The 14,276-nt window shown below is 50.9% G+C and overlaps 7 protein-coding genes across 7 annotated transcripts; 2 read left to right on the forward strand and 5 right to left on the reverse strand.

The window, feature by feature from the left end:
• Positions 1–1,419: 1,419 nt before the first annotated feature.
• On the reverse strand, positions 1,420–1,905 carry CGGC5_v004601 (uncharacterized protein; the record flags this gene model as incomplete). The annotated part of the gene is made up of 3 exons (XM_032022059.1): positions 1,420–1,572; positions 1,634–1,787; positions 1,850–1,905. 3 exons carry the CDS (start codon positions 1,903–1,905, stop codon positions 1,420–1,422), a joined length of 363 nt encoding a protein of 120 aa, XP_031881123.1.
• Positions 1,906–2,840: 935 nt separating this feature from the next.
• On the reverse strand, positions 2,841–3,254 carry CGGC5_v004602 (uncharacterized protein; the record flags this gene model as incomplete). The annotated part of the gene is made up of 1 exon (XM_032022060.1): positions 2,841–3,254. The coding sequence occupies one exon, from the start codon at positions 3,252–3,254 to the stop codon at positions 2,841–2,843; it is 414 nt and encodes a 137-aa protein (XP_031881122.1).
• Positions 3,255–3,921: 667 nt separating this feature from the next.
• CGGC5_v004603 (uncharacterized protein) lies at positions 3,922–5,987 on the forward strand (the record flags this gene model as incomplete). Its single annotated transcript, XM_032022061.1, has 12 exons — positions 3,922–4,122; positions 4,176–4,250; positions 4,320–4,418; positions 4,475–4,493; positions 4,557–4,617; positions 4,679–4,784; positions 4,846–5,106; positions 5,166–5,272; positions 5,327–5,451; positions 5,509–5,660; positions 5,720–5,890; positions 5,952–5,987. 12 exons carry the CDS (start codon positions 3,922–3,924, stop codon positions 5,985–5,987), a joined length of 1,413 nt encoding a protein of 470 aa, XP_031880969.1.
• Positions 5,988–6,252: 265 nt separating this feature from the next.
• CGGC5_v004604 (Cytochrome P450 monooxygenase TRI13) lies at positions 6,253–8,004 on the reverse strand (the record flags this gene model as incomplete). The annotated part of the gene is made up of 1 exon (XM_032022062.1): positions 6,253–8,004. The coding sequence occupies one exon, from the start codon at positions 8,002–8,004 to the stop codon at positions 6,253–6,255; it is 1,752 nt and encodes a 583-aa protein (XP_031881014.1).
• Positions 8,005–8,624: 620 nt separating this feature from the next.
• Laccase-1 (Laccase) lies at positions 8,625–10,703 on the reverse strand (the record flags this gene model as incomplete). The annotated part of the gene is made up of 5 exons (XM_032022063.1): positions 8,625–9,062; positions 9,117–10,098; positions 10,147–10,228; positions 10,283–10,361; positions 10,419–10,703. The coding sequence occupies 5 exons, from the start codon at positions 10,701–10,703 to the stop codon at positions 8,625–8,627; spliced, it is 1,866 nt and encodes a 621-aa protein (XP_031881015.1).
• A 12-nt stretch (positions 10,704–10,715) lies between these two features.
• CGGC5_v004606 (uncharacterized protein) lies at positions 10,716–11,181 on the reverse strand (the record flags this gene model as incomplete). The annotated part of the gene is made up of 3 exons (XM_066151311.1): positions 10,716–10,769; positions 10,836–10,962; positions 11,015–11,181. The coding sequence occupies 3 exons, from the start codon at positions 11,179–11,181 to the stop codon at positions 10,716–10,718; spliced, it is 348 nt and encodes a 115-aa protein (XP_066009528.1).
• A 2,407-nt stretch (positions 11,182–13,588) lies between these two features.
• CGGC5_v004607 (uncharacterized protein) lies at positions 13,589–14,272 on the forward strand (the record flags this gene model as incomplete). Its single annotated transcript, XM_032022065.1, has 1 exon — positions 13,589–14,272. One exon carries the CDS (start codon positions 13,589–13,591, stop codon positions 14,270–14,272), a length of 684 nt encoding a protein of 227 aa, XP_031881059.1.
• Between the last annotated feature and the right edge of the window lie 4 nt (positions 14,273–14,276).

Genomic DNA, 14,276 nt, shown 5'->3' on the forward strand with positions numbered 1-14,276 from the left:
CTAGAACAGGAGCTTGGGTTGGTTCTTTGTTTGGAAACCTCGGAGAAAGGTCTTGGGACCTCATGTAATGTTGTATGCGATACCCAGCTCTGTATCTGATGTTTTTCGTATAAGGGCTTGTTTCAGCGCGTCTGCCCAATATGTGCCCTATCAGCACCAATGCCTCATTCGCCGGACGTTCGCCGTTTGGGCGGATATCGGCGGATGTGACCTGCTGATGGTGTCTCCAGAAATTGGCAAATTGCTCTAAAAATGAAAGTTAGTAATAGACTACAAGATAAGCCATGGGTATCCCGTTGTCGGTTTTATTTCCTTGGGGTTAGAGCATTTTAAGAAAGAAGGGTTCAGGCATGAATGGAAGAGATACCACATAGTAGGGCACGCATGGGTCATGACATTGCATCCTCTGCAAATGAGAGAGTCCACAGGTCATCTGACCAGCACGCGCAAAAGGTCCCATACCCCGTGGGGGAGTTGCGGTGGGGCTGTTGCTGCGTGGTATTTCCAGCCGCTCTGCCATCGGCCTTATCTTTCGTCCGGGAAGCCCATGCCAAGGTGTGCACATGGCTGTAATGAGTCGGATGAGAACCGTCGGATAATATCATCGTGTGAATTACTGACGTATCAGGGCGCTGTGTCGTATCAAAGCACGTCCATAAGTACGATTCAGTTTGTGTTAATTGTTCATTTAGAATAATTACTCGCAAGTGTGGTTGACATATTCAACATACAACACGAAGCAGGGCTATGCCTCCGGGCCGCCCGATTAGGGTGGGGAACACGGGGATGTGACAACACCGGGGATCCCGACGTTGGTTCGCCGGATGGCGCCGTTGGCGGCGCTTGGAGGTGCTCAACCTGACGCAAGCAATACGCCAAGGCACGTGAAGTGCTCGGAACTTATCCGTTCTCACGTTGCTTGGCGACTTTGCCGGCGGAGCGTGCATTGTTATGGCACCGCGGGAGCTTACTGCGTATCCATCACAACGGGGTTGATGATACCGTAGATTGGCTTTTCCGAGGGTTCCTGCCGACGGTCCCGTTTCGTGCAGGTATTCATAGATCTTAGTCATAGCGAGCTTTCAGCTGGTTCCAGAGTCCAGACTAGCAAGGTGAGTCGTGATGCGATGTGAGGTCTAGACCATGTGCTCAATCATGAGGCAATTGCGGGGAACAGTTCATCAAGCCAAAACGCCAGCTCACTGACGATCGGATAATCAACTCAGAACACGATCGGATCATCACTGCAAGACAGATGTGTGGACAAAAAAAAGGTTGTATTGAGACCGTGTGATATCATTATGAGAGTGTTGAGGGTATCTGAAATGGCTCAGACGCATAGTGGTATCAAAACTGTGAAAGATTCGCAGAGAAAGGCTGAGAAAGCACAGCAAACCGAACCGCTCGCTCTCAACTCCCTTAGTCGGGGCACTGCGACTTCAGGTCGCCATCCGAACCCGGGCACTGCCCTGAGGCGATGGCCGCTTTACATGAATCCTCAAACTCGTTTCCGCCAAATCCAGTGACAAATTGCATGCGGCCTCCATCTTTCGGAGCTATCGTCGCGCAAATCTAGAGAGTGAGGGTTAGCAGCCGCGTCGAGTCAGTCTTTTTCCGGCGGTGAGCAACTTACTGTCCACATCATCTTGACTTGTACTGATTCCGGGCTGTCCTTCTCAAAGATCTTTTCGTTTGCTTTGTAGTGTTCGCATGCCTTTTGTGTCAGGCAGTTGTTGGGAACATTGTTGATTTTGCAGTAGCAGTTGCGGTGCTCATTGGCAAGAACTCTGTGTGACTTGTTAGGACTGTCGATCGGTGTTTTGGGTGTCAAGGGGTTTGAAACACATACCCTGAGATCATGAGCAATGCCAATGTGATGAACTTCCATAGTGAGTTGGTAAACATTGTGATGGTGTTTTGTCTGAAGGTTGCGCTGATCATGGATGGATGGAACCTAGATGGGACGACGACGGGAGCGTTTGCTATATACCTCGACGACTTGGGAAGCAGCCCACGAGGACAAGAGGACGTGCGTGTGACCACTATTCGCGCTGATAAGCGTGGCGGAGTTTAATTACTACGGCACTTGCCACGGATAGCCTGACTATGATTACTGTTTATCGTATTATAGTCTTCAAGGATGTCCTGTCGAGTGGCAAAGGCCCCTGTCTCGAGTTGAAAAGGGTGGTGCCTTGTTATTGCGGGGCACGACGTATTTGGCATTGCGGCACGTGTGGTTATGGCAATAAGGTAGAGTTAAAAAAGGTTCTTGGAAGTCGGGGGGGACCTGACTCAATTGCGCGATCGGATGCGCGGACCAAGGGTCTCGACTCAGCATGGAGGGGGAGCGGGTAGACGAACACGCAAGCCTCACTTTAGGATGACAGGAGCCTATCTGATATCTGATATTCGTATTTCCAGATGTTTAGAGCGAACTTTCTTCCACGGATTGCACGGCATCTGGTGATGAAGGGGTAATTGCAGTGTGGTTCGGTGGTTCTTGGGTGTCAAAAAAAGAACTGCATTCCAAGTTTGACGCGCGCCAAGCGCGATGGTCATTCACGGATTAATTGGATTTCCAAAGTCTACTGTGCTGCAATCGCCACCAAAAGACTCAAGCCCAAGTTCTACAACCCACCGAAATGCAATTCTGAAGTTCACGGAGATGTGACTCCCGAATTCACCAAGATTTTATTTGCAAGTCCACAAGGACCGTCTTGTATGTACATGTAACAACTGTGAGGGTATGCGCTTCGTAAACGACAACTAAACAAGCTACGGTTGACCTTCAGTCAAGTTGGTCATTCACGAGTATCGAGATGGATTCATCTCATTTTGTCTTAAGCAGAATTCGCCTGAGTGCAGGCTTCCATCCTCTGCGCATTAAACTCATGACCCTCCCACATGTACGCTCCCCAACCCTCCCAACCAGAGATAACCTTTTCGTTCGGCAGAAGGTCGCAGCTGCCTGGTTGAATGCCGATGCGGAACTTAAATGGCTGAGGGTCACTGCCGAAGGTGACGTTGACTAGTCCGTTAGTGTTGCCGCTGTCGTCTTTGTAGGTTACGCTGGTGCATTTGGTTCCGGGTTGCAAGTTGCCCTCAATTCCGCATCGGACAACTCCTGCGGCTTCGTCCCATTTGAGCCACAACCAGTTTGTGTCGGCCCAGTGGTCACCCCAGCAGCAGTCAGCTGCCGCAAGTGCGACCAATGAGGAAGTGATGAAAATTTGAATGAGTGAAATGATATGCATCGTGAGGTGGCGCTGGAAATGTTTGGCCGTAAAGACTGTGGTGATGGTGGTGGTGGTGGTGTGTTGTTTGTTTGAGAGGTCGCAGATCAGCAATTCTCTGTAAGTGAATGTGGATGGTATTGCAACAATTGTTGAGGGGAGGGGCCCGGCAGATAAGGGCTGGAAGAATCGCCGACTGAGACTCCAAGTGAGAGGCAACCTTAATCCATCTTTAACAAACATCCGCAGATAGCCCAAGTGACAGCCCTATATGAATTCTATATTAGTTGTCCAAGGGAATCGTAGTCATGACCTGGTCCATAGTTAATCTATCAGATACATGCCATTATCATCTGATTTCGACTTATTAGCATTGGAGCGCGCCCTGCATGAAATTGTGTGCCTGGAAACAGGGTTGGATGCTGTAATAGAGTTTCTCCAGACATGGTTGCGTAGGGATCGCCGTTCATGAATCGAGCGCGCACCAGGCACAGCCTCGACTTCAGACGGATTTAGGAACCACCCGCGGAGCAGTGTGTCAGAGCCGGCCTTAGCAACTCAACTATAGACCCTCTCTGTCCCATCCAGCACTTCTGTCAAATACCCCAACATCGCGGATCTCCATTCCTTCTTATCTTTGCTCCACGCGAATGTCACGCCTATTCAGTCTTTATCGAGTGTCGACATCATGATTTTCTTCAACATCGTTGCGCTGCTTGCGCTAGGCGCAATTGCTTCACCCATGCCATTTGCACAGGAGATCGAGGTGCTGGAACCCCGACAGGATGCGGGCACGCAGAATGTTACCGTTGATCAGTGCTCTTTCTTTTCCGCAGACGGCATTCTGCCCGAATGCTGGCAGGTTCTTGAGATGAACAACCACCTCAACGTACGCCGAGCAGCAACTATTTAACTTTTGGGACTGTGCTAACCGCTTATCAGCACTGGTGGTCCAACCATTCGGCGAAGTGCGAAGCTCAGAACAAGGGCTTTGCGCAATGCTATTTGGATAACGCCGTACGGACAGCCCTATCTATGACCCTGCCAACGTTGCATGTTGTTATCTCGATCTGACTTGAATCGCAGGGCTTGATTACATGGCAATGCGATTTTGTGGCCCTCAACGCATGCACCCCGCCTCCCAGCGGCAAGGATGCAGGCTACGCCTCTTACCATGACTTCTACGTGAGCAATTCACATTATCGAGGCCGTTTTTACCACTGCTAACATCAGTTATCTAGGTTATCTGGAACATTTATGGTTAGTCATTTCACTATTGATGAAATATGTTTCCAGGCCAAGCCCACTAACAGGGCGCACCAGCTATCAACCTGTTCTTCACCAATTACCACCAGTCTCTCTTGCAAGGACAGGCTGCCGCTATGTAAGTTTCCTCGCAGAGCCCCAGATACTTCATGTCCTCAGTAACTTACTTACTGAATCAGCGGATCGGTCGCCGAAATTGTGAAGACCGTTGCGCCGCCAACAACAAAGCACCCTAAGACGCCACTCTTTGCTCCGATCTATGCTGTCAGTATCGGACAATTCGCCGTAAGTGCTAATTAGACCATCAACCACAGTCACACAGTCACTAACCTTATGAACATGGCAGGCTTTGGCTCCTCTTCTTGGAAGTTCTGTGGGCGCCAGTATGATCTTTGCTTCCCTCCTCGGTGTCCTCGGTGGTGGAGCTGGTTTGTTCAACGTTTTGTTTCCAACAAAGCAGCAGTACGACGTCCCTTGGGAAGGTCTCTCAGACTCCCTTGGAGTTCATGTCAATGACTACCAGAAGCAAGTCGGAGAAGCCTTGACGAAGATCCAAACGGACTTCACCACGTTTTACGCTCTCGTCAACAACGGTGGTTTCAGCCAGGTAAGGCTCCATAGCGACAATGTTAGTTCTGAAGCCGCCTGCTGACGATTTACCTTTAGAGACTCAACACCAATGTCCCTGAGAACACCGATTTCATGTACCACAGCCTGAAGAAGTGGGTATTCAACCAGGCGCTGCAACAAGCAGGCTACTTTGCTGTTAAGAAGTACGTTACAAAAGATGACCTGGATCGACTCTTGTCAAACTAACTTTGCTGCAGCCCTGCCGTCGATCCTACACAGATTCCCATCGGCCCATACGACTGTTCCAAATTGGGCGACAAGGGCACTTGCGGTCCTCTTTGGCACGACGGGAAAGACACATACGGTCTGGCCAAGGCAAACGGTACGTTGCAACCCCTCAGCATGCATATAAATGCGATTTGACTAACTTTGCAACAAGACATTGGCATGGACCGCATGCAAGAGATTCTTGATACCGCATTTTCCAAGAACTGGACGACCCCGGCTGAGCTCTACATCGACGCCCAGTCTTGCCGTGGCAAGAATGGCTCTGAGTCATTCGATGTACAGGACATGACGCTGAGCTGTGTGGTGAGTAGCCTATAATCTTCATAGGTTATTGTAAACAAACGAGCTAATTACAATATCAGTCCAATATTCCCGTCTGCGAGTTCAACTTTGACTACAACCCCTACGAGACCCTCTGGGCCCGCGTCAACCCGCCGATGTTCACCAACTGCCCTAACATGAGAGGCTATGGAGTTCCTCCCTACTACAGCGATGACGTCGGAATCCCGCTGACATATGTCGGCCCCTTTTTGGTGAGTAAATTTCAGGAGCATTGCGTGCTGATACTGAACACTGCTGACATAACAATATTAGATGGCTAAGGTGGTTTACAACGAGAAGAGCGGTTGATTTGGATCTTCGCATTTTCACAGGCGTTCAGGCATCATTTAAGGTAGGGGGCCAGCTGTCTTATCGACAGTCTTGGATCATTGGATCACGCTAGTGCCACTGCACAGGGCCACAAGTGGACATCAATCGGTTGTACAGGGCCAGGGCCTTAGATACCAGCAACCTATTAATTCCGATACCCTTCTTGCAAATTCCAGAGATAACAAACGACTGGTTGAATCCCTTTCTCTCCAAGTGTGACCAATGTGAACCCCACAAAAGGATTCTAGGTTTCAACATTCTTCAGGCGGACGTAACACTGCGTAGGTTCCCTCGCAAATCTCTGTATGCCCTCATACCCGTTCAACTCAGACGGCAGCGGCAAGAGTTGAAAGTGCCATATGATGAGTGCAAATTCAATCTTCAGCGTTTGCAAGCCCAGCCTTCTGCCAAAGCACCCGCGCGGACCCAATCCAAACGCTAGCGTTGGGCCAGCCATAGGATCAAACAGCCCATCACTGTCGGCTTTTGCATTCCCATCATCCTTGAGCCATCTCTCCGGCCGAAAAGCAGCAATATCATCGTCAGCCCATGCGCCGGTCAGAGCCTTGTTCTCGTCGCGGCGCGCACCGGGGCTGCGAGACTGGTCGTCGACAGGCATGCTGGGCTCAAGATATCCGGGACCATTGGCCATGAGGAAGACGTTTGTGCCCTTAGGGATATGTCGGCCTAAAACTGTAGTATCCTGCAAAGCCTCGCGAACGACAAAAGCAATTGGTCCCGAATGACGCAAGACTTCCTCAACCGTGGCATCGAGATACGGCACCTGAGCCTTTATGAGCTCTTGGTACGTAGGGGTCCTTTTCTCGTTGACAGCTTCAGGAAACGCGGCACGCAGAGCGCTCCGCAGACGATCTTGACTTGCTGGATTGTCGGCCAAATACTTGACACCCCAGGCCATGGCAGTAGCGGATGTATCATGGCCGGCCATCATGAATCCAAAGAATTCGTCGAAGATGGAACATTTGTAGTAGTCCGGCTTGCGACCCTCTTTGGCAGCAACTTCTCTCTCTCGCAAGAGCACTGAGTGAAGTGCGCTCCAAGGCTCCGTTTTGCCGCCCTCAATGAGTTGCACCGACTCAGTGATCCTATCACGAATGTAGCCATTCTTGACAGCTGTAGCCTTTTTCATGTAAGGGAACTTTCGAAGCACCCAGGATGTGAGAACTGGTGCCGGTGACAGCTGCGTGTCGGTAACCGAGTTCGTCAAAGCGAGAACGGCAGCAAAAAGTTCGGGTATAGTGCCTTCTGCAAACACAACCTCTTCATCCGCACCCCCGAGAGTCTCCGGAGCTGACTGTTCCACTGCGTTCAGTTGCTGAATAGTAATACTCTGCGACTCCGGAAGTCCGAATGAGGACGCAAAGATAGAATCCAGTGCTGCATGGGTAATGTCATGGTGGGCCAAGAACGGTCGTCCCTTCGCCTGCTCACACTTGATTTGCCACACCTTGATCAAAGTTCTGATTGATTTATAGACCTCTGGGGCGCTGACTTTAGTGATGAAAGTAGGCGCCATTAAGTGATTGATCAAGTTGCGGGGCCTCTTGAATTTTGGATCTGCAGACCGGAACTGGATATGCTGTTCCGGCAATATCCCTCCGATGAGCTCGCCGAAGAAGCTACTTCGGTCAAACTCTTTTCGACGAAGAAGAATGTCTTGACTCTCGAAGGGGTCAGTGAGGACTACCCAAGGAAGGGACCCAGGCTTGATAAATGCTTGGATAATTGGGCTTTTGTGACGTATGGTCAGGGACGTGAGCCAGCAGAAAATGCGTTTGGTTCGCAAGACGTATCCCATCATCTCGGGAATATCCCCGAAAACATGGCTCGCTGCTTTCTCATTGTACGGTATTCCAGCTAGAGGCTTGGGCAGAAGGACGCGGCGGATGACGATGAATCCGACGAGAAGAGCAAGAGTTGTAAACATCCACCCGTTTAGGAACCAAGAGCCCCAAAGCATCTGAATGTCATCCATGATTTTGCAATTGGAGAGGGAAAATCAGAGAAAGAGTGAGGAACCATGGAGAGTTCAAAACTTCATGTATTCAGCCTAACGGACTTGGGACTTTTGTAGGAAAACACGGAGATGCACTGAAGGATTTTGAGGTAATCAGCTACCGATGATTCGTGGACAACACCCGGCTTACATGCAAGTAAGACGACATCCCTGTCTGATGAGCGGTCTACAAAATATTCGGAGCACTCCGTTGCAACCTGAACTGTCTCCCTGGAGTACACGCGACTGCCAAATTTGAATCCGCGTGCGACGCTACTCGCGTGCAACACTACCACTCATCTATCATCACATCAATTCGACAAGCACATCAAGTGTCAAGCTCATGTGTAATTTCTCAAGTTCAAATTCATTCGACTCTCATAGTGTACATAAAGTAAGGAAAGTAAATCAATTAGGAAAGACGCGGAATTTTCTTTCGATCTATGATGCGCCCGCTTTCTCGTTCGTGATCATGCCATGCCCGTCACCCAAGACCCAATTCCCTCATTTGCCCATGCATCCAGACCCTGAAGAAGCACAAATTTGCAAGCCCCTAGCCAATGCTAATTCATGAAATGCGGTAGATTCCAATGCGATGCCTAGGCTGCAATGCGCTTACGCAAGCCAGAGTCAGTCTGCTGGAAGGGAGCATTGGCCGAGTAATCACCCCATGAGTCGCAGGTCTGGTCAATGTCGCTGATCTTCATGGTGCTGGCGATATCGTTTGAGCGCTCGAGGAACTGAACACTCAGACCCTGGCTGACGTGCCACGCAATGTGGCAGTGGAAGAGCCAGGCTCCCGGGTTGTCTGACTTGAAGGCAACGACGAGCCAGCCACGACCGGGCAACTGTGTGACGTCGCGACGGGTCGGGTTCTTGAAGTTGAGCTTGGAGGTGTCTGACTGCGCGTTGAAGCGGACACCGTCGCCACGACCACTAGAGGCAGGCTCAGAGTGACCGAGGATGTAGAAGTCATGGCCGTGAAGATGCATTGGGTGAGGAGCAGGGAAAAGATTCTCGATAACCCAGTAGGTCCACTGCTAAGTGTTAGTCACATGGCAATTTCTTTGTATAGAGGATTGCTTGCTCACCTTATTTTCGTCAGGAACCTTGAAAAGATTGTAGGCTGCAGGGTAGTCGGTCTTGTTCTGGGCAATGTACTGCAACGTTGGGGTGTCCCAGTTGATATCCATGTTCTGGCCATTGACCTTCCAGTAGACCTGCTGACTGCTGGTGGTTCTGCTGGTGTCAACAGTGACGTCAAGCGTGTCATCATCAGTCTTCTGGAAACCGTTCTGGTCTACGTCGACACTGTACATGGGCTCGAAATCCGTCTTGTCCTGACACTGAGCGTCCGTGATGGCCTTGCCGGCGTCCCGGGGCAACGCCTTGGTGCTGGCACCTTCGTACTGGAAGATCGACGCAGGCTTGTTCATGTTTGAAGTGCCGCAGAGCCTGTTGGACGGGAAAGAAACGTTGAACCAGTAGGCTCCGGGGTCCTGATCAGCCTTGATGATGACCTCATAGCGCTGGCCGACACTCAGGTACAGCGAGTCTGTCTCGAAAGGCTTGACAGGCACAAGATCGTTGTTGACAACCGTCATCTTGTGGTCCACAAGCTGAACGGAGAAAGTGTTGTCGACCGACATGTTGATAAGGCTGATCTTATGAGTCTTGCCCGGCTTGAGTGTGACCCGAGAGTAGTTGCCGCCACCATTCTTGTTGACGTTGGTTCCGTTGAAGAGGATGTTGTCACTGGCAGGGACAGCCGCAGGCGCGGTGAAGCTAGATCGGATCTCATCCGCTCCCTTGTAGTACCAATCTGTGAGGGTGTAGACGCCCAAGTCCTCATCCCAATTCGCCGACGTAGGTCCGTTGATCTTAATGGCACCAACGATGCCGTTGGCGTACTGGTCAGAGAAATGAGAGTGGTACCATGAAGATCCGTATTGCTCCGCCTTCCATTTGTATGTCTTGCTTGAGCCGGGCGCGAGGGGACATTCCGTAATGCCGTTCACACCATCATTGACGTTGTTGTTGAACATACGGAGACCGTGCCAATGGATTGAAGTACTGGACAGCGTTAGCTTGGTCAAATCTAATGGTCTGGTTTCTGCGTACCCGTTTGTCCTCAGGTTGTTGACAACCCGCACTTCAACGTGATCTCCCCAGTCTGCTTCGATCGTCGGGCCAGGGAAGGCACCTTCGAATGCTTTAGTAACCAACTTTCATTGCATCGAACGGCTGTAGGACTCACCATTGATGAGCATCGCGGTGTTCTTGCTCATTCCATCTCCACCCGTGAAAGTTGTGTGCTCGGTGAGCACCAATTCGTACTGAAAGTTATGATTAGCACACCAGTCGTTGGCTTGTTATATTTTTGATCGGCTTACTTGGCGAGTAATTCCAGTATCTGGAGTCTTGTCCTCATAGGCGGTGTTGATGTCAAACCCGTCCATCCAGCAGCCTCTGCTGTCGGGAGCGTTGCAAGACTTGTTGACCGGCTCCGGTGTGTTGGAGGCTGCAGGAGCACTGGGTGCCGGAGCATTTGGGGCGCCCGATGGTACAGAAGGCGAAGATTGTCTCTTTGACACACCATTGCCGGAGGACGACTTGGGTGCTGCCGCCGCTAGGCCGTACAGAAGGAACACGACGCCCTTCGAGAGCGTGGACCTCATGTTGATGGCGTATTAAGCAACAGTGATTTGAGGATGTTTATTCGACGTCTGGTCGTGACGCTGTATCTTGAAAGTGTGAGTCGACTTCGCCTACGTTCTGTCGAAGAAGAAAGAGAGGTGAAGTTTGCTTACCCTAAGCTGCTCAAACGTCTGATCCAATTGCAGACCGATCAATCTTCGATGAGCGAAAGAAGAAGAAAGAGGGAGGCAAGCCACGGAGAGATCTTCCAGAATCCTCAACTTCAACGGTCGATCCAACCTGTAGATAAGGTCAGAAGCTGGTCCTTGGCGGTGGCCAACACGCGATTAACCTCGAAAGCACGGTCTTGTCGTTCGGGAATGACCCGCGGTCTAGCCTTGTTTTGTCGTCCTTTGCGAAGAACCGGTGGATTTTGCGCCGCTCAGAGGAGCCCTGTTTACACCCCACGTACCAGCAGGAGATCTTTATACCAAGAGCCCGGATATCTTGTTTCAACATTGGGATCGGCAGTGATATCAGATGGTGTTCCAGCCAGTCTGATGGCGAGGATTGAGCGGTGCAGTTGCGGTTGGTGCCTTGTCAAGTCGGTCCCGAGCCATGATCGCCGCCTTGGTAAACGGTTCGACGTGCCAGTGTCAGATGTCTTTTCTGCCTGGCTGTGTGTAGCGCGCAGGTCCGACTGAGCGGCAAGTATGCGCCTGTCCTTGTCGGGTAGTGTCATGGACCCGACAAATTGAGCATGCAAGGCAGGGCAGGTTCAGACCAGCCTGCAGGTCGCGAGGCAATCTGGGCATGAAGCTGTATGCGACAAGAAAAGAGGGACGCCACCATGCAACCCTCGGGCGGCTTTCGGGGTCGTAAGGGCTCCGCGGTGATGATGGCTATATCGGCACACAGGGCTCATCTCACAGAAGGAGCATCCGGTGCATGATGAATCATGAATATGTACGGTGCTGTACCACTTCATGAACGCCGTTAAGCGCGCTCTCTTAAGCGCCCGAGGAGATGTTGTTGATTCTCTCTCTGTGATGCATGGGTATGCTGGCATGTCAATCCTTCTTGCCCCAGAATCTCTAATCCGCCAAATCCTGAGGACCTAATTTCATTGTGGCAATAGCCTACACCTGTCAAAGGATCCCATACCTCGACTCCAAACAACGGCGTCGATTCGCTCAGGACAGCGACCGTGTTCGGCCGTGTCTTGGCTCTGTGTAAGCAAAGCGTATCTTGCGTTTGGCAGCTGAAGGTCTGAGCATTGTGGCTTATACGTGTCAAAAGTTGAAGTAGCTCCATCGCCTCCTTCAAAAACAAAATACGCTCGGCCCGGGCAAGCGGCAACTTGCACTTATTCCCCGCCGCTAGGTCCTCTGGCCCGTCTTACCGGACTCTTCACTTAGGCACTGTGCCTATTGCTTGTCTTGTTCCTTGTCGGCGCATGTGGCGGTTGGCGAGTTCGAGTCTAAAACAACCGTGCGGCTGTATGAGAGGATGTAGGCTGAGGGAGGAAGAAAAGAGTTTGGAGGATTTCACATTCTGCCCGAGGATCGAATCAAAACGGCGTTCTTGGATGCACGAATGAAGCAAGCGAGCTTTTCGTGTTTCTTGCCGCCTTTTTAAACAGTCATCTCAGAAACGTGCGGCCGTCAAGTTTGACGTGGCCCATTATACTGGTAACGAAGGCGTTACAAGACGTCTGGTACCCGAAATTTCCCGCTACTGGGTGCCAATAGCGGAAGTGAGTGATCTCTTCCCCGAATCTGCCAAGATACGCGCGGCTACAGCGACAGAGACCGTTCAGCGCGAGCGAAGGGGGACAGATTCGCCTGAAGTCGCAGGCGTTGAGGCAAGGACAGCTCGACTCAGCCGACTCTCGGTCCGCGAATGACAAAGGTCGGCGAGCGGCTCTCTCTGACCCCGACCCCGGCGGATCGGGTCCTTTGAGGAAGGATTCATGATAAGGCTGCTCAATGCGATGTTTTCTTGGCATTATCAGATGAGCTAGGACGGGAGAGTCCTGTGATCCTTCAACAATTTCCGATAATAGATTTCTTCAGCCGCATTCCAAGGAACACCCTCATCTCAACTAGGCAGTCACATCAAAATGACTGATGTGAGATGCTTGAAGAGACGATAGAAACAAAGGAACCTCAAATTTCCAGATTCAAACTGCCGCGGTTAGCACAATCAGTGCTCGTTTCCTACCACTGAGTCCTGACATATCAGGTGCCTTATTGACAGAATGATACTGTTGATACCACACAGTCTCTACGCACGCATTAACAAATGGGCCGGACGAACCTGAGCAGGTGCTGCGTCACAGACGTCTTCTCTACGCGCAAACCTCAATTGGTGATTCTGGGCCCAGTCACGCTTTCTACAACAAAAGAAATTAGGTACTCAGGAAAGCATGATCTGCGCCATCAAGCATGAGTAAGGCAGTCTTGCGCGCCCCATTCAATAGCTTAAAATGAAAGTTGTTGGTTCGCATCATATTTGTTCAAGCAGATTGAAACGGGATCATTGAATCGCATTACGATGGTCAGATTTTGCTCGATCCATAGCGCAGGTCGAGCAAAGGGCCAATTCCGTGGACAGAAGCTTTACAAAACGTGGTTCTGGCGTCTGGAGAGGGAGCTTGTGGGCTCATCCTTGTGTGCTTGACACGTTGGGTTTGGGCCATGTGTTCATCATCAGATGAGGAACTGGACCAGGTAAAAGTCCGAACTTCGAACAAGGTGCAGACAAACATCAACATCCATCTATGCCGGACAGAAGTCCAAGGAAATCCAAGGAACGAGAAACCTTCACCAAAATAGAACTTCTTTTCGCTTGGCATACGATCAGCTAATTCAATAAATTAACAAATCCCCAAAAGCTCAAAGTACGACGCAATCTTCTACAGAACATGCCGGCCGACTATTCCGCTCTGCCGAATTCCACAGACGCCGCCGAATCCAAAGAGAATGAAGCCGAACCAGAACCTCCGAACGCGCAGAGAGCCGCTCACAGAAGGCTCTCCTTCTATACTCAGTTACTACTCCTCAACATCCTGGTCGCTGCTCTGGGTGTTCTCTCTACCGCGGTTTATGTGAGAGATCAGAAATTCAGTCCCCGTCCACCACACCCATTGGAATGTAGCTGCGGCTCTTCCCTCTCAGAAGCGAAGAAATTGGACTGCAAATACGACAGCTTGTCGGTGTCTTGGCTGCCACCACACTGTCGTGACGACGAGCTTACCGCCGAGTTCGAGCGCGCTGGCCCTGGACCCAACGGGTCCTGGCCGTACTACAAAGATAATGCCGCCAACGTATCTACAAACATTGGCGAAATCTCTCTTTTAGTGGACTTGCCTCCCGACCAGGCATACTTCTACACCACAAATGGTTGGCATGTCGCACATTGTGCTTTCTACTGGAGGAAACAGTATAGACTGAGAGATAAAGGCTTCATGACAGAGAAGCGGTATGATAAGGAAAGCCACATTGAGCATTGCTACGATGTATTCAAGTCTGAAGATCCAAAGCAGGCAGTGAAGGTTGCGGCGCCGGTGTGGCTGGGTGGGGACGGGTCTGACGGCCATGATGTTTGAAATT

The sequence above is a fragment of the Colletotrichum fructicola genome (assembly GCF_000319635.2).
Source record: "Colletotrichum fructicola Nara gc5 chromosome Unknown KSG_Nara_v1_contig02, whole genome shotgun sequence".
NCBI classification, from domain to species: Eukaryota; Fungi; Ascomycota; class Sordariomycetes; order Glomerellales; family Glomerellaceae; genus Colletotrichum; species Colletotrichum fructicola.